This window comes from Mauremys mutica, chromosome 8 (genome assembly GCF_020497125.1).
Source record: "Mauremys mutica isolate MM-2020 ecotype Southern chromosome 8, ASM2049712v1, whole genome shotgun sequence".
NCBI classification, from domain to species: Eukaryota; Metazoa; Chordata; order Testudines; family Geoemydidae; genus Mauremys; species Mauremys mutica.
In genome coordinates, this window is record NC_059079.1 from 29,542,098 (window position 1) to 29,568,552 (window position 26,455).

Consider the following 26,455-nt stretch of genomic DNA (forward strand, 5'->3'; position numbering starts at 1 on the left):
ATTTACCTTTTAAGATATTCATATTTCTTCTGAATGTTACAGTTTTCCTCTTCCAAAGAATGGTTTCTCAAGAACCTGTTGTTGTCATCCATCTGTGAAAATGATGTTTCCATTCTATTTAGTGGAGATTTGCACAGGACATTATAAGCCAAATCAAGCTTGCCTTATTCAAGCTATCCTATTAAAATCAGTGGGCCCACTTCATCACCATGGCAAGCAGTATTTGGCCTATATTTGAAGCAAATAAAATACAACTATAGTAGCAGACTATACTGTAACCTAAAGACTTATTAAGGCATGAACTTAGGGCTGGTTTACCCCTGCAACCTAATACATTTAGTTGGACAGGTTTAAATTCGTGCAAAATCTGGCTCATAAAGCCTTTTTTCTCCATTTTAAAATTATTTTGTCCTCACAGTATATAAAAAGTGCTTGGAAGCTTGATAATGATATTTGTTTCCTTACCATTTTCCTACATGTACAATTGTTGTTATGCAGGAGCAGCTTAGGAGTGCTGTCTGATGGATTTCATTAAAGCACCAAAGCATTTATTTTGAAAAGAGCAATAAACTTTGCAAACATATATACTAGACTTTAACTATATATATGAGACTACAGCTAGATATAATAGAAGAAAAATACTGATTATTTGAATTTAAATGTCATGTCGACAAATTAGTGATCAGATTCTGATCTCGGGTACACAGTGAAAACCTTGCGAAACATCACTGACAGAGTTCCTCTGTATTTAGGCCTCAATTCAGGACCATATCCCTCATCAAGAAAGCATGCAAGCATTAGATTAACTTTAAGTACATGCTTATTCTCAATGAAATTAATGGAATTTACTTAAAATTAAACATGTGATTAAGTGCTTTCCTGAATTGAGGCCTTGGACAGGTTGAAGTGAGAGCAGAATCTGGTCCTATAGCTATAAAGATGACCTTTCCAAGAAATTTAACATAAAATCCAGAGCTTGTATTTTTATACGGATCATAAAAAGAGCACATGGGACCTCTTTCTGTTTCTAATGACGTCATTGGAAGTTTTGCCACTGACTACCTGTCAATAAGTTTTAGGAGACTCTTTCTGGTTTTCTCCATTAATTCAAACACTTCCCAGAGCTCTGCTGTCTCAGATTATTCTAGTTCACAAAAAAGATATATGGTCTGTCACATAAATTTAAGTTTAAAATAAAAAAAACTAAGTTGTTTTTCTCTCAATGTTCAGAATCAAAACCTTTGAAAAATGAAATGTATATTAAAAACAGGAGGAAAAACACATTCGGGGCCCTTAAGAGGTACTACAAACAGTGATTAAAAACTCTAAAAATTACTTGGAAATCATCTTTTTTAGAAGTCTGAAGTGTCCTTTTTAGTATATTTATATGTAAAATACAATGTAACTTGTAAAATAGAAAAGATATAATTTACTGCTTTGAAGTTTATGATTTGTAGCCATTTTCCTGAACAAGTATTGCCCAGCTTATAAATTAGGCATTACAATATCATTATTTTTAAAATGCAGTATTTTCATTACATGAAAAAAAATCCAGAGATTGAAATTACTCCATTAGATATAATGGTGTCCTTTAGAACTGTACAGTACATTAACAAGGAAAACTTTCTGGGATTCAGCTAGGGATTCACGTTGAACGTATCTAATTATTCAAAAGGGAAGAGGTCTTTCTTATTAGAAAGCTCTAAAATCTAAATGCAAAAATAAATAAGAATTTTCAGTTAGGGACTGAAGCTGCAATTTCATCTCTCTAAACGTACAAAAAAAGGCAGGCAGCACATATCACAAAGAGCATCACAATCGTTGCAGAAGGAACTTTTGTTCTATTAAGCAAGTATGTGGATGAGAGAACACTGACATGGGTTCCCTCACATGGCAAAACTACTCCCAAGACTTTCTTCCACATCATTTAGATACTTTACTATTAAATGGTTATGCTCTAAGCACCTGAACCTGTAGCTCCCTAATGGTTTTGGATTTGTCTGCATAGCTCCTTTTGTAGGACAACAGATTTTCCTGATACTCCAGCAGCCTCTCTTCAGCTACTTTCAGTAAGTCACGAACATGTTCTAACTCCTTCAACTGAGCCTGTATCTGGCTCCTCACCTGCACGGTAGCATTAAGGGAAAACAGGTGGGTACAAAACCATAAATTAATTGTTGAAATTTTTCAAAAGCTTTCCATATGATAACATACACAATACATACATCCAAAATTCTACACACATTTTTGGATAATGTTATTCTTCCAATAATAATGAAAAATGGAATGAACATTATGGCACAAACTCATCCCTCCAGCCCTATATTTTAGTTAGGGCTCAGTGAAACTGAAAATGTAATGAAATGTTTATGAAAAGTAACGTGAACATTTTCAATAAGTTATTGTACGTTTACTGCACTCCTAAAATGCTAATTTGTAGGATGCTTAGCAAAGCAAACCTTACAGTAATTTCCTTCTTCCCTGTCCAGCTTCCACAGTTTTTCTTGAGGGTGGGGGTAAACTAGGCCACTGATTGGTATTTAAAAAGCAAACAAACAAATCAGTCAATATGAACAGTCTATGGTGGGTTCACAAATTGTTATAGTGTTGACCACCTCCTACCTAGTTACTGTCCTGGGAATGACTGCTGCTCCTGCTCTGCAATTCTCACTCTGTGGTGATTACAGCAATTGCTTACAGGGAAAAGTAATGTTAGTGAAGTATTTAATGTATTTTTGGCATCGTTTTATGCAATTTAGTACCTGGAAAACAGGAAAGCCACCACCTTACAACCATCAGCAAGTGGTTCCCAGGCCAGTCTGAGGTTCACTGTTCTACAAAATACCATGAAACCATGTTATACTGTTTGTTAAAGTGGACTACTTACCTCACTAATCTCTACATTTTTGGCTTCTGTTATTATTTTGTTTTCATTTAACACTTTTTCGTATCTGGCTTTCAATTCTTCTGCTTCTGTTTGTAATTTTTGTACCTAGGATACAATATATTTTACATATATTTGCAAATGCTACTCCATCATTCCTTAAAGCTGGAAGCATTTATGTCAAGCAACAGCCTTTCATTTCCCCAAATGGTGCTTCGTCATTGCCTATACTTACTTATTCATTTTCTCTATTCTCATAATTGCCTTCACAACTGAGTAGGCTGCAGAAACACTGAATACCACCCAAGCTGCTGAGCAACTGGAGACTGCTCCCTATTCCAAGCCATGTATTGTACTCGTACAGATGCAGAAAGCCTATTTTGACTTTGTTGCCCCCAAACTTATATCTTTGCAGTGGCAGAAACTGTGACTTGGCACTATTTGACTATTATCTGACTCATTTACTTGAACCCCCTTGCATCACTCCCCAATTGCAACAACTGCAGTTTTCCTTCCTTGCTGTGCGACACCCGGACAACCTGATGAAGTCTTCCAAATGTGTAAATGGCAAACGTAGTCTTCTGGGACTCAAACAAGACCAAATTACTTTTTAGATGAGGTTCCCATGTATTAATTCAAACATTGTCGTTATTTTTTTTAGAGGCAAACTTTTCTGTCCTGCAATTAAAACTCATCTAACAAAGCCCAAATAGCATTAACATATTCATGTTAATACACTTAGGCTAGGTCTACAGCGGGGGGCGGGGTCGACCTAAAATATGCAACTTCGGCGTATCTTAGGTCGATTTACCTGGCCGTGAGGACGGCAGCGAGTCGACCGCTGCCATTCCCCCGTCGACTCCGCTTCCGCCTCTCGACACGGTGGAGTTCCGGAGTTGACGGCACAGCAATCGGGGATTGATTTTATCGCGTCTACACTAGACGTGATAAATTGATCCCCGATAGATCAATCACTACTCACCGATCCGGCGGGTAGTGTAGACGTACCCACAGACTTTAATGAAAAGCCTCTGTGCTTATCATGGAAAAAAAAACCCACAATCTTTGAAACAATTCACTTGAATTTACACAGGCACTTGAGGCTCACTGCACTTTAAAGTTACTTTATTTCATACAGTAAATAAAAGGCAACAAGTGGTTAATATAATTTATGAGCACCTATATCTTCCATTTCAAAGGCTTTGTTATGGCCAAAGGCCATATGCAAAAAGTTATAAATACATAAATATGAATATATCTAGCCATTTCAAGAGCTCATACTTCCATGACTCCAAATTTCAAAAATTCTCATCACTTTAAGATACATGGGGTCAAATTCATCCTTGGTGTACTGAATGTTGCCAGTTATTCATTAAGAGCCTGATGCAACTCCCATTGGAGTCACTGGACAGGCTCCTATTGACTTCAATGGGAGCTGGATTGATTCTAAAGGGCCAAGGCTAACATTTTCAAAATTGTGTGCATAAATTTAGGCTCCTAAACACATTTTTTGGCACCTAAATGTCTGGTGTGGCTTTCTAAGGTGCAGAGGACCCAGAAGCTCCTGCTGAAGTCAATGGACCACCACTTTTAAAATGATCAAATTGTACGCCCTTTTAGTTAGATAGCAGTAACTGAATTTTTATTTCTCATGGGGATAAAAATATTCAACATTAATTTACCATAATTTAGATTTGGTGCGATGAGATCTTATTGCAGACTAGAAAATTCTGCCTGTGAAAAAAGTGCTGTTCTGTTTAAAATGTTTGTAACAGAATTAACAGAGAGAAATACTACTTCAGTTAAAAAGAGCTTTTACACTGCAGAATACTTAAAGGTAAACCCATTCTTCTTACATGTGTTTCACAGGTTTTCCATGCCTCCAACTTCTGTTACTTATCAAAAATATATGTGCTTTAACAAGGAATTTCTCCCTTTATATTCCAATCTCTCCTCTATCTCATCTTTGTAGTGAAATCAAAATTACATCAATCATTTCCACTGTAACAAATTCCTATGATAAAAAGCAAAATTATGGCTTCACTGCAACAGCAAGTAAGTGGAGAAACTGGGCTTAGAGGGAGAAAGTTTGTTTAAAAAAAAAGAACGTAATCAAGAGAAGCAGTGAGGAAACTAAGTTCCTGGCATCAGGAAATGATATTCGTATTAATGTTTTCTTTTTTTCACATTTGCTACAGCGTGACAGACCCCGCTTCACAGAAAATATTTTGAAAGGACAACTCTGAATATAAAATGCCAAATTAACTGGTAATATAATGGCTCATTATCCACCATGGAGAACGAGCTGCAGCTGTTGTGTGGGGGCAGTTGATTGTCCAATCCCCTCCCTCTCAAAACAGTGGGTGTCAGCTAATGGCAGTCTATTTCTGAAAGTAGCCCAGCCACTAGTTTGAACCCTAATAACTACTTAAGGCTGGATGTGCTGAGGAACTACCTCTTGTCTCTTACAAGAGGCTAAAAGTTTTATTGTAGCTCTTTGCTCCATAGGCTAGGCCTGTTGGCAGGGTTTCGAGTTTGTAATAAAACTGTTGCCTGGTCAGTAATTTCAAAATACGATGAGTCAGGGATGTCAATCAAGGGTGTCCTTACGCTATCACTGAATTCTATAAAACATCTAATTCATCATGCTAAAATTTCCTCTCCGTAAACAAAGGCACATACTACAAAGGAATTGCTAAGGAACTTAAAACAGATTTGTAAAATATGGGCTTTACTGGTATTTCCCTAGCACTGAGACAAAATATCCATATGCCATATAAACAGACTGCCAAAACATTACTCTAGTGCTACCTCACTAGTCCCCGGACTGTTACCAGATGTCCTGGTCTGTGGGGATCTTTTTTCAGATGATGAGCCTGGAGAGGTTGTTTGAAGGCCAGAAGAGGGAGTTCAGGAAAGATTTATTTCAGGATGAGGTCCTCATCAAGTAAGGGTTGTAGTAGTTTGATGATACCATGTATGGGTTCCAGTGTGGGGTGGTAGGTGACAACTAAGGGTGTGCAATTGGAATGGGTTTTATATCTGTACTGAAGCAGGTTCTCTCCAGGTATTTGGGTGGTCCACTCCATGATGCGATCTACTTCTCAGGTGGAGTGTCCTTGTTTGGTGAAGGTGGTTTTGAGTATTTTAAGATATGTATCCTGGACTTTCTCCTTGGAGCATATTCTGTGGTATCTGAGTGCCCGGCTTTAAATAACAGATTTCTTGGTGTGTTTGGGGTGATTAATGGATCTATCAAAGTAAGTGTGGTGATCCGTGGGTTTCTTGTATAGAACTGTCTTTAGGGTTCCATTGAAGCTGATCATTGTGTCCAGGAAGTTGATGCTAGCAACAGAGTGTTCCAGAGAGTGTTCAATGGGTGGGTGGTGGTTATTGAAGTCATGGTGGAAATCTATGAGGGAACTTAAGTCATCTTAAATATCATTGATGTATCTCAGGTATATCATTGGTTTCATGGTGCATTTGTCAAAAAAAATTTCTTCGAGTTATTATCTGCTATCTATATCCAGGTACTCAGATACCATTGACTATGCTCCAAGGAGAAAGTCCGGGATAGACACCTTAAATCACTCAAAACCACCTTCACTAAACAAGAACAGTCCACTAGAGAAGTAGATCGCATCACGGAACAGGCCACCCAAATACCCTGAGAGAACCTGCTTCAGTGCAGAAATACACCCCCCTCTGACAGCACACCCCTAGCTGTCACCTACCACCCCATACTGGAACCCATAAGGGGTATCGTCAAACAACTATAATCCATACTTGATGGGGACCCCATCCTGAAAAAAATCTTACCTGAACCCCCTCTTCCGGCCTTCAAACAACCCCCCCCACAACCTCTCCAAGCTCATCACCAGATGCAAGTGCTCCACAGACCAGAACAGCAACTCGAAGCAACACCAGATCCTGACAGAACAACAGATGCAAAACCTGCAGGTGGTATCTCCATTACCATGATTAACACCCCCTACAATATACCTTTCAAGATCCATGGGTCCTACACATGCTTATCACAACATGTGGTGTACCTCATACAGTACACTAAATGCCCCAGTAACAACTGTGTGGGTGAAACCAGACAATCACTACAGTCTCGAATGAACTCACACAGGAAAATGATAAAAGACAAAAACACCATATCACCTGTGAGTGAACACTATATCTGACCTATCGGTCCTCATCCTCAAAGGAAACCTGCACAATAACACTTTCAAAAGGAGAGCCTAGGAACTTAAATTCATAACTTTGCTAGACACTATAGCCTTGTCTTCACTACAAAGTTTTGTCAGCAGGGGAGGTGTACAAACTACAGAGCTACTTTTGGCAGCAAAACACTGCTGTTTTGCCAACAAAATAAAACCACCTCGACGAGAGGCGTAAAGCTTTTTGTGGCAAAGTTAAAGCGACAAAGTGTCAGGTCAGTGTAGACGCTGCTGTTTGTTTTGTCAACATAACTGGCTTCCACCAGTATCCTACAATGCATGCAGTGACCACTCTGCTCACTGTTTTGATCTCTGCTGCCCTGAAGGCATGCGTCCCTCCCCTTTCAAGACTCCAGGACAGCTGAACATGCTGCTCTGCTCTGGGAACAAAGAGCAAATCATTAACTTGGAATGCTCCTGTTCTGCCCTGCACTAGGAACACAGCAGCAGGCAGACTGCTGTTGCAGGGAGTGGAGGGTGGGTGGGGACTGCTGTGCTGCTTTCACGTTCCTTAGCATTCAGAGCTCAGAGCTGCTCAGGATGCCACCCCTGGCAGCGGAGGAGGCTGTAGGAGAACTCAGAGGGAATCACAGAACCGCAGGCAGGCAGAGCGGGTTGCTTCGAGAGGGACTGCTGTGCCGAGCAGGGCCGGGGGGAGACATCGAGTGGCATGTCCCCCTCCCCTGCCTCAGGGTAGGTCAGTTGGCCTGCTGTCTCCCCCGCCCTGGACACACCACTCTCCTGTCTCTCCCCACACCACTTCAGTTGAAAAGCAGCTGATAATCTACTAGGATGCCCATGGAAAGATGGGACTGAGAAACCTGCATCATGTGACACTGTACCTGCCCCACGAGGCATTGCAAACTCTTCCAAAAGCATCCTGCGGCCAGTTGCACATTGGGATAGCTACCACAGTGGCCTCCTCTCTGCTAGTGTGGATGCACTCTGTCAACACAATGAGCATAGTGTGGACATGCAGCAGCAGTTTTAATTAAAGCAGCTTAACTCAGGGGGGAGGGATAGCTCAGTGATTTGAGCATTGGCCTACTAAACCCAGGGTTGTGAGTTCAATCCTTGAAGGGGGACACTTAGGGATCTGGGGCAAAATAAGTGCTTGGTCCTGCCTAGTGAAGGCAGGGGGCTAGACTCAATGACCTTTCAGGGTCCCTTCCAGGTCTATGAGATAGGTATATCTCCATTTTAAAAAAAATTATTTTATAACTTGCCAACAAAACTTTGTAGTATAGACAAGGCTCCTCCCCACTTTTTGCACTATGACTACAAGGATACTAATAGGGCACTTCACCTTCAATGGTCCCATAGAATATGTGCTAACTACTTATGCTAAACTGTTCAACCTCATATTTAGCTGTGACAGTCTGAGGGCATGGCTTCACTTGCAGATGCAGAGCACTGTGAGTTAAACCAGCCTTCGGAGAGCACAGTAGGGAAAGTGCTGCAGTCTGTCCACACTGACAGCTGCTTGTGCACTGGCGTGGCCACATTTGCGGCACTTGCAGCGGCATTGGGAGTGGTGCATTATGGGCAGCTATCCCAGCATGCAAGTGACTGCAACGTGCTTTTCAAATGGGGGGTGTGTATGTGGGGGGGAGAGAGAGTGGGTTTTGGGGGGGCTGAGAGCATGTCAGCATGCTGTCTTGTAAGTTCAGACAGCAGCAGACCCCCTCTCCCCCTGCCGCTCTCTCTCACACACAGCATTCCACACTAATTTGTCTTGGAGCATACTTATCTGTCTCAGCAAATAAGCAGCCGGTTGTCAGAAACGGAGCTTTCAAACAGCATATCCGCATTCCTACAGTCAGTTCAAAACAATGACAAGGGGATTATCGGACGTTTCCGGAGGCTGGTCAGAGCGCAGTAATACAACATCTCATCCACACTGGCACCACGGCGCTCCAGCAGGGGCGCAGCAAACATTATTCCACTCGCCAAGGTGGAGTACCAGCAGCGCTGTAGCTGCGGAGTCAGAGCGCTCTATGTGCCTTGCCAGTGTGGACGGGTAGGGAACTAGTGCGCCCGGTGCTCCTTTATTGCACTGTAACTCGCAAGTGTAGCCAAGCCCTCAGTACCTTTCCCAGACCTGAGGAAGACCTCTATGTAGCTCAAAAGCTTGTGTCTTTCACCAACTGAAGATATTACCTCATCTGCCTTGTCTCTCAAATAAGACCCTCATCATTATCTCAAAACTGCATATTGACATAAAACTGATACTTAAGCCTTCCAGGTCCATTAGTCACCTGAGTTTTATACTGTTCAGCAAGGTTTTCCTGCTGCTTTACTTTTTCTTGCAGATTTAAGAGTTCAGCTTCAGCCGAAACAGTGTTGTCTTCCAAAGCAGCAAGTAAAGCCTAGATTAAAATACACAGAAAATAAATATTTTATTTCTTTATAGGCAATACACTTTTTTTCTGATAGTGGAGAATTAAGAAATCAAAGCACCATCAGCACTATTATATAACTAGCAATTAAACTACTGGTATTTAATTGTACATGATTACATTTTGTTATTTTGCATGGTAAGTAACTGTGACAAACTCATTTAAATCTGTCAACTTTCATTCATATTTGATCCAGAGTAGAAATACTATACAAAAGACATAAATCCTGTCATTTTAAAGACAGACTGAGTGTGAGTTAATCTAACTCTAGGGCAAACCAAGATTCAATCAGCTTGATTCTCTGGCTGACTAAGATGCAGGCAAAATCAAAGAGGCATTTGACAGTCTTGATTTTAAAAAAGAAAAATTTGGAATTATTTTCCAAGTTGGAAGGGCTGTTGGATGTTAAAGACTATAGGGGATAATAGTCACTATACAGAGAACAGACTATTACACTCCCCCCAGATAGTGGAATATATTGATCAAACAATATATTGTTGAATTGCCTATGTAACCTTGACTGGCATGTCTGATATGATGATGAATTCTGGAACATCTTTATAGTCTGTGACCACTTTCAACATTAAAGTACAGGGATCTGAAAGGATAGCAGTGACGTACTTGAAACCAGAGAATGTGATTCTCAATATATGTCTACACTTCAAGCTAGGAGTGTGATTCCCAACTTGAGGAGAAATACTCGCACTAGTTCTGATCAAGCTACCATGCTAAAAACAGAATGTAGCTGTGGCAGCACAAGCAGTGGGATGGGCTAGCAGCCCTGAGTATATGTCTGGGGTCTTGGATGGGAACGTACTCGTGGCAGCTAGGCCTTCTGCTGCTCATGGCTACACTCTAGTTTTATCATGGTAGCTTGTTCAGAGCATGAGTATTTCTTTTTGAGCTGGGAATCACACCCCCAAGCTCCAATTCCAAGTGTAGGCATACTGTGAAAGGCTAGAGGGACAAAAGGAAAAAGTACTTTCTAGACATGTTTAGGTTTTTTAAAACTTTTATTATAACTAAACATAGACCAGATATTATGTATGCTATTTATTTTATTCTGAGCTGATCTTCAAGGAAAGTGTGGGCCCCTTGCTGAATGAGGGAGAGAACCTAGTGACAGAGGATGTGGAGAAAGCTAGTGTACTCAATGCTTTTTTTGCCTCTGTCTTCACAGACAAGGTCAACTCCCAGACAGCTGCACTCTGCAGCACGGTATGGGGAGGAGGTGACCAGCTCTCTGTGGAGAAAGAAGTAGTTTGGGACTACTTAGAAAAGCTGGACGAGCACAAGTCCATGGGGCCGGATGCACTGCATCCGAGGGTGCTAAAGGAGTTGGCCGATGAGATTGCAGAGCCATTGGCCATTATCTTTGAAAAATCATGGCGATCGGGGGAGGTCCCGGATGATTGGAAAAAAGCTAATGTAGTGCCCATCTTTAAAAAAGGGAAGAAGGAAGATCCAGGGAACTACAGGCCAGTCAGTCTCACCTCAGTCCCTGGAAAAATCATGGAACAGGTTCTCAAGGAATCAATTCTGAACCACTTAAAGGAGGGAAAAGTGATCAGGAACAGTCAGCATGGATTCACCAAGGGCAAGTCATGCCTGACTAACCTAATTGCCTTCTATGATGAGATAACCGGCTCTGTGGATGAGGGGAAAACAGTGGATGTGTTATTTCTGGACTTTAGCAAAGCTTTTGATACAGTCTCCCACAGTATTCTTGCCAGCAAGTTAAAGAAGTATGGGCTGGATGAATGGACGGTAAGGTGGATAGAAAACTGGCTAGATGGTCGGGCTCAATGGGTAGTGATCAATGGTTCCATGTCTAGTTGGCAGCCGGTATCAAGTGGAGTGCCCCAAGGATCAGTGCTGGGGCCGGTTTTGTTCAATATCTTCATTAATGATCTGGAGGATGGTGTGGACTGCACCCTTAGCAAGTTTGCAGATGACACTAAACTGGGAGGAGTGGTTGATACGCTGGAGGGTAGGGCTAGGATACAGAGGGACCTAGACAAATTAGAGGATTGGGCCAAAAGAAATATGATGAGGTTCAACAAGGACAAGTGCCGAGTCCTGCACTTAGGACGGAAGAATCCCATGCACTGCTACAGACTAGGGACCGAATGGCTGGGCAGCAGTTCTGCAGAAAAGGACCTAGGGGTTACGGTGGACGAAAAGCTGAATATGAGTCAACAGTGTGCCCTTGTTGCCAAGAAGGCTAATGGCATTTTGGGTTGTATAAGTAGGGGCATTTCCAGCAGATTGAGGGATGTGATCATTCCCCTCTACTCAGCACTGGTGAGGCCTCATTTGGAGTACTGTGTCCAGTTTTGGGCCCCACACTACAAGAAGGATGTGGATAAATTGGAGAGAGTCCAGCGGAGGGCAACAAAAATGATTAGGGGGCTGGAGCACATGACTTATGAGGAGAGGCTGAGGGAACTGGGATTGTTTAGTCTGCAGAAGAGAAGAATGAGGGGGGATTTGATAGCTGCTTTCAACTACCTGAAAGGGGGTTCCAAAGAGGATGGATCTAGACTGTTCTCAGTGGTAGAAGATGACAGAACAAGAAGTAATGGTCTCAAGTTGCAGAGGGGGAGGTTTAGGTTGGACATTAGGAAAACCTTTTTCGCTAGTAGGGTGGTGAAGAACTGGAATGGGTTACCTAGGGAGGTGGTGGAATCTCCTTCCTTAGAGGTTTTTAAGGTCAGGCTTGACAAAGCCCTGGCTGGGATGATTTAGTTGGGTTTGGTCCTGCTTTGAGCAGGGGGTTGGACTAGATGACCTCCTGAGGTCCCTTCCAACCCTGAGATTCTATGATTCTATGATTCTCTCTTCACTCTTAATAAATCTTGTTTTTAACTGGATCTCTCGAGATTTACTGTTTGGGAATTTCACACAGAAAGTCAGATGCCATTTGAACTATGTATGCAGCAATAAAATGACTTGAATGGTAAAGAAGCTTTCTTGTTACAAACTGGATTGCAGTATTTGTAGATCAGATGACATATGAACTAGGCATCTTTTGATGTAATTAACAATTAAATAATAATTGTGAATATAATCTTTGGAGGAGTGGGATGAAAAGTGGCCACCCACAAGCCCCAGTGATTGGTTTTTCAGTGTGTAAAGCTTTGGTTTACAGGAAAAGGCCACAATGGATATCCAGGATCAAGAATATGAGCCACAGAAAAAGAGTAGTAGGATAGGCAGGAGCAAAACCAGCAAAGGGAAGTCCTAGAGACTCTATCAAATTGTGCCAAGCAAGTTTGAAATCTCCCTAACTTAATTTGAAACTAGCTATTAAAAGTGAACTCAGTTCCCATGTTTGGAACATTAGTAAAATTTTGTTAAAAGGGTAACTGTTAGTTAAGTAATCATGAAAAGGATGGTAGTGTGGTTAAGATACAGGACTGGGAGATCAAAGATCTATTCCTAGCTCTGCCAGAGATTTCCTGTGTTAACCTATCAATGTCTCATTTTCACCAACTTCAAAATGGGGATGAGAATACCTACTTCACAGGGGTCTTGTGATGTTTAGTTCATTAATACCTGTAAAGCTCTTTGGGGTCCTTGGATGGAAGGTACTGGATAAGTGCACAGTTTATTAAAGGAGGCCTCGAGATATTAAAAATGTATAGTAATAACAAAATTTGAATTAAATCTAGGTACTCTTTATTTTAAAATACATCAGGTATCCAGGGTTATTCTCATACTGAACAATGAAATGATATAACAATCTACCTTTAATTTTGCATTTTCAAGACGAACATTTGCACTTTCTGAATTGATAGAATTAAGCTTTCCATGGATTTCTTCATTTGAATTTCTTCCACAATCTTGTATTTTTTTCAGGTCCTCCAAAAGGTTTGTGATCTGCCTTTATTAAATAAATCAAGAACTTTTGCAGCAACTAGCATGTAGTACTTTTTAAAATTTAATTTGCATATTATGTTCCTCTAGCAGCTATTGAAAAGTTTGTGGGGGTTTTTTTGTTTTTATTAAAGTAACTCCATATATTTACACACCCCAAATGAGCAACAACTGGAGAAGTTGGAAGTTCTTCAGCTTTTCCAATAAATGATGTAATAAGATTAAAGGATGTGAAATGGGGTTAGAACAATTGTAAATAAGCTGATTAGATGGAATGCACAGGCACTCTTCCAATGCAAATATCAGATTATATATATTTACAGTCCAAGACATTATGATGCAGAATTTAAAAAGGGACTGCCAAATTAAAAGCCATCTTAAAAAATTTTCTTCCGAAGGTTAGGAATACCACCTTCAACTATTAAAAGTAAACCAATTCTACTTTACTTTTCATCATTTATACCAATTTACTTTTTGTACTACAGTCAAATTAGATAATGAAAACTGTCTAATCAGATTCACTTCTGTTCACAGACAGTTTAGCTTTCTGGTGCTCATTCACTGGCATAGTGCCATAGTTTTTGCTGCAATGTTTAATTCTAAGCAAAGAAACGTTTTCTTTTAAATTTAAAAAAAACGAGAACGCTTTCCATGAAAATTAGGTTTTCTGAAACTCAAAAAACCAAAACCCGTAAACTTAATTTTGGCCCTTACAAACATGTGAACATTCTTCTTTAAACAGCTATTTGACAAAACAAACATTCTGCATGAAACCCAACTAAAAAGTATAGGCAGCAGCCATTAGTCTTATTTTACGTATTTATGACAAACCTATTGGAAATACGAACTGTAGTTCAAACCATAAAAATGTGTAAGGATATTTCTTACCATATGCCAAGGAAAAAGGCATTTTTAGGTATTCAACCTTTTTCTATTATATATTTTAAGATTTTAGGGAGTTCTGTTTTGTCTGTGAATACAGACAAATAGCATACATGTATGCATTCGGGGGCAAATCCCATCCCCCATCTCCATGTATGGAAGGCCCATTCTGTAGTGGTCCAATTCACTGCAGCAAAATTGTGAGTAGAAAGCCAGGAGTCTATGCAGGGAGGTTCTTCTGTGCTGCTGTGGAGGCAAGGTTTGACAGTGGGGCTGGAGAGGAGAATCCCTGTTCTATCAGTTACTACTCAGATCCTTCAGCTATTCCCCCCCTATGGGGTGTAACCCAAGTAGAGCTTATAGCAGCTCATAGCCTGTAATTGCAGCCACTGCTGGCAGGTGAGAGGGTTCCCTGTGTCAAGCACAGTAAGCCCCTGTAGTCAGGAATGATGTAGGATTTACAACTTCCATTATAACTAGAGAGTGTGATCCAATGGAGAGAAGGCGATAATGCTAAGATATGTTCCATAGTTGAAACATCTAATTCTGAGCACCAATTTCCAAGTTCTGAATTCTACCTGGAATTTTAAATAGTAAAAACATGTATATGAAATTAATATTATTTCTTATTCATTTGCAAAAAGCTTCAACAGTTTAACTTACTTCTTCAGAGTTTCAAACTGAACCTCTAACCGAGTCTTTTCTTCTACAGCCTTCTCATGATGATTTTTCCAGACACTGGAAGCTGAAAGTACTTCAGACAATTTGACTTCCTGGAGAATATACAAAATATAGATCATGTAACATAAGAACTGCTTTTTAATTTTGCACAGTTCCTAAACACAAAAAATATTTTAACTTAAAGCAGCCTTAAATCACACCTCAGTAGTATAAAATAACGTAAACTTAAGCTTGCAATCTCAAGAAGAGAAATTAAAATAATTTTTAAATGAGGTAATTTAAATATATTAAATAAACTTGAACTACAGAATTATGAGTCCCTAGAACTGAATCAGAATTAAGCAATCATGGTGTTTTCAAGCTGCAGTCTACAGCAAGACTTCAAAATTTGAGCTAAAATGCTTTCTTAAAAGAAATATTTTCGACTGTACTAATCTCTGAGACATAAGAATGACATTTTAAAATCAGAAATCAAAATAAATGCCAAAATGAAATTGAGTCATAACAGCAAAATGTTGTAAAAAAGAAATAATAGCTAACTAAGAGTTTCAAACACAAAAGAAGAAAGATTAGATTTTGTGGTTTATTTAATGGCAGCTAAGTTGAGCTTTTCAAAGCAGTGAAGAGTTAGCTACACATTTCATTAAAATTAACTGCTTTGGAAACCTTCACCTTTAACTTCACAATAGGAAAATAAAGAGAAAATACTATGATAACACAAAAAAACTGATATTGAAGTTTGACAAATGGCAATTAAATTAATTAATTAAAATGTCCAGTACAACTGAATGTCATCATGAGAAAACCAAGTTGCATTGTGTGGTCTGAAGGTAAATTAAGCCCACAAAGAAAATTTAATTAGATCCTAATAGAACGACTAGGCAAATGTATGTCTACAATGGTGTAACATGCTATGAAATGGTAGGACAAAAGCATATTCCCACCTGTTGGGAAGTGCAATGAAAGGAGACCAAGTTTTAAATGTACTCTAATGGACCAATTGATTCCATTCAGAATTGTAAGCCACCGACTCCAGAAAGATCACTCCCAAAAGTTTTGATCCTCCTGGCCTTATGAAATTTAACATTGGTGGAAAAAAAGGCAGCAAGAGGCCCTCAACAAGGTCTGAGTGACAGCTGAATGAGAGGGTTCTAACTTCATTTTCAAAGCTCTATAAAATTCAGAGCATATAGCTTACAAAGAGAAATTTGAGCATCTACATGACATGCTGCCTGCTTGATCCATTTTAAAAAAAGACAATGGCTGAGTACTAAGACATCAAGATCCCAATCCTGCAATCTGATCTGTGTGAGTGGACACTTGTGCCTATTAACTTCAGCGTCTATCCACACAGCTCAAACTGCAGGATCAGGGCCCACCTATGAATGTAAGGGAACAAGCTTCTCAATGATATTTAGTGATTAATGTGCATGACTCCTAGTAGCATTAACTGGCGTATACCATACTGAAAGGAGACCAAACCCCCTAGAGCAAAATTACAAAGTGTACAACCACATGGTCCAAGTCATTCACTAAACTGACTTTTTAATTTTGTAAACAAAACAAAGATTAGATGATCATGATGGTCCCTTCTGACCTTAAAATTCATGCATCTTATCTAGCAATTGCTTTTGGATCACTGTTTATAAATTACCCTTCTCTAAAGTGGAACCAATTAAAATGTACCAGTCCAGAATACAGAACGCTCAGTTGGTCATTACTGTTCTCCAGTGATGAGGCAATCTTAATGTTTGATTGCACTTATTATTTTAAACAATACTTGATTATTTTAAAAAATATTTGATTATATCAACACAGCCACTTACCCTCTTTCTAATTTTGGAAGTTAGTTTTTCAACAGATGCTTCAAAACATTCAGCTCTTTGTTTCTGGGCTCTGGTTGCTTTTTTCAGAGCTTTCTTCTTTTGCTCATTTGTTTCCTTTACAGCTAAAATTTGATGCTTGTGTTTGCCAATTTGAAGCTTCCACTCAGTTATTTTCTTTTCCAGAGTCTGCAGCATAATTAAGCAAAATGAATATGTTCTGAACATTATGGGGCAGATTTTGAGTCACAGTAACATAACCATGAAGGGGAGAAAGACTTTCACCCCACCTGCATTAAGCTTCCTGCATCCCAAATATATGCACAAGGGTGAGAGCAGAAGCTGCGCACCCAGTATTTCCACCCACTGAGTAGTGAGAAATGGTGAGGACAGAGGGGGAGGAGAGTGCATAAGTCAGAGGGTAGGGAAGGAGCCAAATGGTGGGGAAAAACCATGAGGATGGGGGCACAGCAGAATGGGAAGAGGATAGGAATCAGTGAGTAGGTTGTGGGGGGCAGCAGCAGATGGGGACAAGGGCAGACTGGGGTCACAGGGGCAGAAGAGTCTACAACTACTAGAAAATACTCCCCTCCAGAACCTGGAATAGAACCCAAGAGTCCTAAATCGCTACATTCTTCTGTTGTCAGCAAATAGCTCTGAAGACCACTGAAAAAGTGTGTTTTTCATCCTCCTCTAGTGGCTGGCCCACACAGAATATAACCACCTACTACTGCTATCAGTTACTACATTGGCTCAAGTGATACCGGTATGTGCTGTGGATGGGTCTAAAATCTGCTGATAACCCAACCTGGTGATCAATATGACTCCACATGACAGAAACTCTGTTTTTCCAGTTTGTTTTTGAAAAAACTAGGAAATTACATTTAACCAAATACATTAAAAGAACATTAAGGCTGCATAGTCACACACTCAAAAGTTAGGAAATGCCAACACTGCCTTATGTGTATGCATTATAGTACAATCTTTAATTACATGATTGCATGCTATTTTTTTCCACAGGACCTCTGCCTCATTCAGCGGTCTGGACGCATCTGCTCTGGGGATCAATCAGGGCTGTGCCGCGAATAAGATAATTATCTCCAGCACCCCTGCATCATTTGTTGTGGAAGTTAGAAGTACACAGTGAATGAGGCAGAAGATTGCAAGAAGAGAAAGGATGGTCTCAACGTTGAGTTAGATTAATGTTGCCCTTAACAACTGGATTCTCTCCCTGCCTCAGCTACAGAGTTCCTATGCAAGGCTGGGCAAGTTACTTGAACTAGATTTTTCATGGGTGTTACTATCATGATATTTATGTTTGTTCCCCTACATGGCATTTTTTATTTAAATAAGGATGCTAAAGGCAAATCACATCAAAGACATTAAAATGAGGTACAGTGACATTTGGTGAAGAAAGCAATCAGATGTATCCTTAAAGCCTGCTTTAAAGAGGGCCCAAACACAGTTGTCTTTAGGATGGTCATCGATGGCATCAACAAGCCACCAGCATGCAACTGGACGTCTTGATGGACATTCTTAAATCCACATTGATAATATCACCTCTTTTTCCACCATGCAATAAAGTAGTAAACATGTCAGCTACATATACGAGTCTATATAAAATCCTTTCAGGTCATCTTAAAATAGTTTAAAGGCAGACATGACTAAATGTAACATGAATTAAAAACAGGTATAGTGCCTTCTCTTTCAAGTTTGGGCCGTGTCCCTTCCTAAGGTGTGTTCCAGACACATACATAGCTAGAATAACATGCAATTTACTTGGTAGTCAAAAGGGGAAGAAAGGAACAATACTACTTCTTGATGTAAGTGTGAAAAGAAGCAGTTTATATTTGACTTTGATATTTATAACTGTGACTTGGGAGATAATATCTTCAATGAATGAAGCAAATTTAGGAGAAGATTTTTATTTGTCAGTCTGTTGCTTATACACTGGTAAAAGATATTACCTCACCGAGCTTATATTAACAGTTTTAAAGAAATACCTAGGGAATACAATTGTAAATCTTTTATATCACCACAAGATGTCACTATCACACTATGACTGACAGTCCTGTGTAGCATGCAGCTCTGTCCTTTACAAAGACTTAGGTAAATTTAAACTTGGAACTAATTTCATAATGAGCAGAAAACATTCAAGCTGTCCGAAGGCTTTGTCAGGGTATCAGCTGACATCAGTGTGATATAGACACTTAATTACCTTAGACTCCTTTGAAAACCTCAGCCTAGATGGCTGTCTACTCTCACTGAATCTTTATGCAAAGATCAGCTTATTCCTTGAAATATACCATTTAATAAAATGCGCTAGGATAATTCTAATAATGACATTGTGCAGAAGTACAAAAAACAATATCCTTCAGAACAAAACATGAAATGTGTATACTTAATTTCATGTTCTAGAGTAAAAGTGTTAGAGGAGAAAATAAGTAATCCTCCAAACCTAAAAAGAAAAAAAAAATCTACCCTACTTTTAATTTCCAAATGTTCACTTCTTAATGGCAAATACCATATCTATCTATCTATCTATCTAGGCTGTCAAGCGATTAAAAAAATTAATCGTGATTAATCGCCCAATTAAAAAATACCATTTATTTCAATATTTTTGGATGTTTTCTACATTTTCAAATGTTGATTTTAATTACAACACAGAATACAAAGTGTACAGTGCTCGCTTTATATTTATTTTTTATTGCAAATACTTGCACTGTAAAAAACAAAAGAAATAGTATTTTTCAATTCACCTAACACAAGTACTGTAAAGCAATCTCTTTATCATGAAAGTTGAACTTACAAATGTAGAATTATGTACAAAAAATAACTGCATTCAAAAATAAAACAACGTGAAATTTTAGAGCCTACAAGTCCACTCAGTCATACTTCTAGTTCAACCAATCGCTCAGACAAACAAGTTTGGTTACACTTTGCAGGAGATAATGCTGCCAGGAGATAATGCATGTCCTCTGGAATGGTGGCTGAAGCATGAAGCGGTATACAAATGTTTAGCATATCTGGCACATAAATACCTTGCACCACCAGCTACAAAAATGCCATGTGAACGCCTGTTCTCACATTCAGGTGACATTGTAAATAAGAAGCAGGCAGCATTATCTCCTGTAAATGTGAACAAGCTTGTTTGTCTTAGCGATTGGCTGAACAAGAAGTTGGACTGAGTGGACTTGTAGGCTCTAAAGTTTTACATTGTTTTGGTTTTGAGTGCAGTTATGTAAGCAAAAAAACCCTACACAATAAAGAGATTGCATTACAGTACTTGTATGAGGTGAACTGAAAAATACTATTTCTTTTATCATTTTTACAATGCAAATATTTGTAATACAAATAATAAAAAGCGAGCACTGTACACTTTGTATTCTGTGTTATAATAGAAATCAATGTATTTTAAAATGTAAAAAAACATCCAACAATATTTAATAAATTTCAATTGGTATTTTATCGTTTAACAGTGATTAATCGTGATTAATTTCTTGAGTTAATCGTGTGAGTTAACTGTGATTTATTGACAGCCCTAATACAGACACACACACAAAATGTTAGTATTTGGCATTACTCAGAAATCTCTACGGGGATATTGTTTTAAAATCACTTTCATTCCTATTTTCCAAAGTGTAAAAATACATCATTACAAAGGTTTATATGCACTATTAGATCATATCCACCAAGAAACAGGTATAATCACTGTTAGAATTAAATTAATTTCTATAATTAACTTATCAACTGAGTTTATCTTTGTAGTTGAGTAAGATTCTAGTAAGTCTAAACACAAAAAATCTGCATATTTGTCTGTATGGTATTTATAAGGAGATCATTAGTATCCCAAACATCAGAGTCCTAGGTCAAATCCAAGCCTTATTACTAATCTAGGCTTTGCAATATCACATATCATAGCTTTCAACTCTTACTGTTCTAGGAGGGCTTTGTGAGTGACCAAAAGACCCAAATTACGCATGTAAGATGATTTCAACTGATTTTTCTGACATGTTCAGCTAATACACATACAATGCTTAGTTTAACTGCAAACCTCAGCTTTCCTTAGATTATATAAAATCTCTCCTTCCTCTTTAAAATTATATTGCAAACTTGTATTAATTTCCCTAGTTTCTTTAATTGTGCTTAAAAGATTGAATATCTGGCTAGTTACAACTGATTTGGAGCAACCACGAATAATTATTTGGAGATTCAGTTAAAATGAAATGAAAATGATATGCTGCTCTATCCTTCTCCAGTAAAAAATTCTATTTTAGGAATTTTTAATTAACTATACAGATCAACTGGCCAAACCTCCCCCCCCTGCATATGATGGGAGATGACAGAGCACTTATGCAAGCTGCCACAGACCATGAATTGTAGAAGTGGCCTCTCCAATGGTGCTCCATTGCCAGTGGGGTAGGATTCCATGCTACTTTGCCCTGGAAAAGAACCCTGCACAAAGCCCATTTACTCGGCTGTTTTGTTTGGGCTCAGTTAGCCATAATTCTGTATTCAGAGAACAATACTATATGTAGTAGACAAAGAAGCTAATTTCAGTTATATTATCTAGTATGTAGAATTGAACTGAAAAGAACCAGCAGGCATGACAGCCAGGCCTATAGACAGCACAGACCATAAAAAGAGCCAAACAAAATTGCTCATCTTTAATAAGGGAGAATAAAGTATGGCTAACACAGGGTTTTACTGAATGTCATTGTCATTATTTAGTGTACAAGCAAGAATTAGTTTAAATAAAAAAACAAGCTTGGCGGTTATATTTTCAGCAGTAGCAGTCCTGCTTGAAGTTTGTCCCAGTGAAAGTGTGTGCAGCAGAGACCATTATCACAATATTGTTCAGTAAGAGTGAACAGCCTTTTTATTATTGTTATTATTCTAAACTGGAGAAAGTGAACAGAGGCTTATATTCATATAAAGATTTTTCTTTTTTTATTGTGTGTGATAACAAGCAACTGACCAACAGATTGATGGTAAGGTATCAGGTAAATACAAGAAGATAAGTCCACTTTTAAGACAACTCACCTGCTCAGTCTTAAATTTCACATTCCTTGCAAATTTCAAATACTCATACAGAATCTGTGGCTAGTCTGTCTCCTCCCTTGCAGCCACCTGATCACACCCTTGCAGTCTTTCAACACTGACAACTCCTGTCAACTTTCTCTGTTTGTTAACACTGAATATACATCCCTTTATTAGGCCTTGATCCTGCAAACATTTCCATATCTGTTTACTTTAAGCATGTGAATAGTTGCATTCTCTTCAGTGGGACTCCTTATATGTACATGTGTAAGTGTTTGCAGGATAAAGGCCTTACTTTGGATACTTTTTACATCATTCTATGAGTGTCTATAGTGTAAGCTATAATTCATTTGTAATTAAGAACATTGTCCAAATGGCTCTCAAGAAATATCTATTTCCATTATTTTTACTGGTTTGGGGTTTTCTATTCTAATTTGTCTATACCAGGGATTTAATTTAATAATAGCAAGAGACATTTTAAGATTTGACTGACAACTTCTAATTAAAAATGGCCCTCTGGCCCTAATATACTTTTATTAATTTACCAATTAACTAAAAGTAAACCCAAAAGAAAAATATTTGTAACCTGTATTTTTGCTTTCAACTGATCATTCTCCGCCTCCTTTTTTTGAATCTGGCATTGCAGGTGGGCTTGTACAGCTTCTACTGACTTTGATAGGTGGTCTGCTTTTAGTGCATTTGCCTATGCAAAGATATGAACACAAATCTTTTAATTTATACAGATATGCCATAAGAAGATTTTTCTATTTTTCTGGTATAATTGATTTCTAGCGTATAGTAGTATACGCATTCTGTGGGTCATGTACAGACACAATGTAATTATGAAATAGATTGCAAACCCAGACTCAAGCATAATACCCTCAACCGAAGCACTGTCAAGAGCTGTTTTAACCCTTTTATTGGGTATAGTCAGTGCTTTTCCTCCCACCCTCACTTTGCATGGAGCCACCTCCCTTGTCTGGTACAGAGGGTAAAAGGAACTATTATCTACACATTTTTGTCAGGTTAGCATGGTCTAGAGCACTAGCCTTCAGCGGGTGATGAACTCAAAGAGCACAAGGAGAGTGACTGTGAACAGCCCCTGTACAGAGGCAAAATGGAGGGGATCTTTTGCACTCTCTTCTCTATAGGGTTGCCAACTTTCTAATAGCAGAAAACTGAACACCCTTATATAATAATATATGACGATATACCTATCTCATAGAACTGGAATGGACCTCGAAAGGTTCACTAGCAGGACCAAGTACTGATTTTGCCCCAAATCCCTCAAGAATTGAACTCCCAACCCTGGGTTTAGCAAGCCAATGCTCAAACCACTGAGCTATCCCTCTCCCTACCCCTTGCTTGCCCTGAGGCCCCAGCCCTTCCTCACTCCATCCCCACCTCCGTCTGTTGGTTGCTCACTCTCCCTCACCCTCACTCACTTGCATATTTTCACCGGGCTAGGGCATAGGGTTGGGGTGAGGGCTCTGGCTGGTGGTGGGGGCTTTGGGGTGGGGCCAGAAATGAGGGGTTCAGGGTACAGGAGGAGGCTCCAGCTGGGGGTGCGGGCTCCGGGGTGGGGTTGGGGGATGAGGGATTTGGGGTACAGGGGGGCTCCAGGCTGCAGGGGTAAGGCCGATGGGTTTGGATTGTGGGAGGGGGCTCCGGGCTGGGGCAAGAGGGTGGGGTGCGGGAGGGAAAGCAGGGTGTAGTCTCCGGGAGGGAGTTTGGCTGTGGGAGGGGGCTCAGAACTGGGGCAAGGGTTGGGATGTGGGAGGAGGTGAGGGGTGTGGGCTCCCAGTGGCGCTTACTCAGGCGGCTTCTGGAAGCAGTGACATGTTCCTCCGACTCCTAGGCAGAGGTGTGGCCAGGGAGCTCTGCATGCTGCCCCCGCCTGCAGGCGTCACCCCCACAGCTCCCATTGACTGCAATTCCCGGCCAATGGAAACTGCGGAGCCGGTGCTCAGGGCAGGAGCAGCACGCAGAGTCCCCATGGGAGCCAAAGGGATATGTTGCTGCTTCCTGGGAGCCGTGCAGAGCCAGGTAGGAAGCGTGCCAGCACCGCAACAACTGGACTTTTAATGGCTCGGTCAGCAGTGCTGACCAGAGCTGCCAGGGTCCCTTTTCGCCCAGGTGTTCTGGTTGAAAACCAGACACTTGGCAACCCTACCTCTCTACCTTATGCATTCATGCAACATTAGCCTAAACCTAACCTTAAATGAGAAATGACAGTAAGGTCCAAACCAACCTTCCCCTCTGGAGCCATCCCTCACATTGACCATTGGAGGGGCTGGGGTGAGGATGGTTCATAATCCAAAAAAACATCTGGAGTCAAACTTCCTGGTATGGGTCCACCTCTGTGAGAAACACTGGCCCACAGGAATAGCTTTTCATATAATGTTTGAAATTAAATATTACCCTTCTCACAATTTGAAAAATTAGGAGTTTTGGAGGTAAGAATTGAGCTGAGATAAAACATCCATTCTGAGGGGGAAACGGACTTACTTTTTCCTTTTGAAGCTGAGAAGAAAGCTCTACAATATGCTTCTCTGTTTCAAGCGTTTCTTTTCTGAGACCCTTCATGAAGGAAAATTAACACAAAATGAAACGGTCTCAATATGCACATTTTGGGCTACATTTTCATATCAGTGCACCCAAATTGCACATGTAAAAGGGATACTTTATTAGGGTAATTGAGCTCTCATTTCCAGTGGCACAAACATTTCAAGATGATGCCCCTCTCCCAGACTGGTAGTGTTTCATAAGCAGCCCTTGTACTGACACCTATAGTTCAGGTTGCCTTGACTACTGAGTATCAGACTTCCTGGGTTTTGGGGTGAGGGGGGAGGGGGAGAATGGGACGGACAGCTCTTTTAAATCTGATAGCATTCCAATTCCAATGTAGTCAATTTCTGCCCAGATTAGGAATAAAGTGACTTGGGCTATATTTTTTGGCCTTGGACAAGTCATTGCCACCACCTTGGGCATCAATTTACCCCATTTATAAAATGAGGATAATAATACATGCTACCTGAGATATTTAGCACTGTATCATGCTTTTCAGCTAAGCATCTTGTTATTCCATCTCAGTACTGGGGTAAACTGAAGTTCAACTTCCAATTACTTTGTTTTAAAATTATGAAAAAAAAAAAAAAACTGGTGGAATTTTACAATTCTTTGTAATACTGAAGTTGCACCAAAATGGTTAAAACTTCTCGTCATTGCTTTCATGGAGTTAACTGTCTGGATTCATCTTCTGAAGATTTAGGTACTTGGATACCATATTGCCCTTTATTTTCTCATTTGTGGCAAATGGCATATTTGGGGGAATGATTTGGAGGGTTTACAAACTTTTAGTTCCATCTGCTTTCTCAAAACTGTGTAGCCAGATTACGATAGTTAACATCTGGGCAGGAATGCGACCTCATGATGGAATGGAAACATTACATAAACTAGAACAAAAATGGTAATTTTGGGGGGCAACCAATTCACAGCTTTTCCCTCCCTTACATTGCCTATCGATTTGTCAGAATAAAAAGGCAATGCACTTGAATAACCATAACATTACAGCAAAAGTAACATCTGGTCTTAGAGAAACAGAGCTAGACATTCTTCTCAGTTACACCATTGTAAATAAGTAGCATTTCCATTAAAGTTACTCTGGAATTACATTGGTAAACATCATCAGAAACTGGCCCATGCTGTATATCAGATCATGTACAGCACATTAAACTCTGTAATAAGCGTGACACCATACTCCTGAAAAATATCACTGGTCAAATGGGTAAGGAAGAAACAAAATGTTGGAAATTGAGTGAACGACAGACAAGTATATCAATATACACATACGTGTGAGTGTAAGACAGAAAGACCAAGCAGTCGCCTAGTGGAATTGTATGAGACTAGGATTTCACTGTTTTGGCATGCTTTGATAGAGTAAGGAGCCAGAAAATGTAATTTACTTACATCATTTTCAGTTTCACTTTCAGTTAACTTCTGCATCAAAATGTCAATTTGTTTACTGCTTATCTGCAAGTTCAAAATAGAAAAAACAACCAATTAATTATTTTACAGTATATGGAATTTACGAATTCAGTGTACTCGGAATGGAGACTGAAATACCAACAGCAAGGAGATATTTACTTTGACATGCATGATTATTTACAATTGGTGGGAAATATCTTAAGAGATTCTGTTCATTCTATGTGCAGAGTTTATGAATAGGGGAAAATAAACCAAGATTAATTCTATATGTAACACCGATTATTTTTTAAATGGAAGCACTTACATATGCTTATTTAATTTTCCTTGTTCAAATAGTAGCTTAAAGGTCAAGTGTTTATTCCATTCCTCTATTTTAAAGACAAAGTGAAGCATTTCCTTAAATGTTTCTGAAAATATTGTTTGATGGCAGCTAAGATTATCTCCAGACTCCAAAATCTTATATCCCACAATATTAACTTCTATCACAAATATAAACAAACTTGGAATGGCAAAACCATTTATGTAGCCATAACTATCACACAATCATCAATTACATAATTTGGCACTTAAAGTTGTCCTTAATTTATCAATTAGTCTTTTTACCCTAATTGATGGAACTTCCAGTTAAGTAAATCTCAAACTTTTTAGCTTCAG

At 39.5% G+C, this 26,455-nt stretch overlaps 1 protein-coding gene across 15 annotated transcripts in view; it reads right to left on the reverse strand.

The window, feature by feature from the left end:
• Positions 1 to 26,455, reverse strand: part of ODF2L (outer dense fiber of sperm tails 2 like) — a 61,367-nt gene that overhangs the window by 24,868 nt on the left and 10,044 nt on the right. For 13 of the 15 annotated variants that reach the window (XM_045027471.1, XM_045027470.1, XM_045027473.1 and 10 more), the window contains 10 exons: positions 25,784 to 25,846; positions 24,323 to 24,394; positions 22,401 to 22,517; positions 16,778 to 16,963; positions 14,934 to 15,043; positions 13,260 to 13,395; positions 9,369 to 9,479; positions 2,888 to 2,992; positions 1,966 to 2,124; positions 7 to 92 (listed from right to left, as the gene is read on the reverse strand). In XM_045027471.1, the coding sequence (XP_044883406.1) occupies positions 7 to 92; positions 1,966 to 2,124; positions 2,888 to 2,992; positions 9,369 to 9,479; positions 13,260 to 13,395; positions 14,934 to 15,043; positions 16,778 to 16,963; positions 22,401 to 22,517; positions 24,323 to 24,394; positions 25,784 to 25,846 (1,145 nt within the window). The remainder of the gene's footprint in view (positions 1 to 6; positions 93 to 1,965; positions 2,125 to 2,887; positions 2,993 to 9,368; positions 9,480 to 13,259; positions 13,396 to 14,933; positions 15,044 to 16,777; positions 16,964 to 22,400; positions 22,518 to 24,322; positions 24,395 to 25,783; positions 25,847 to 26,455) is intronic. The other 2 variants (XM_045027478.1, XM_045027483.1) reach the window with 1 other exon arrangement.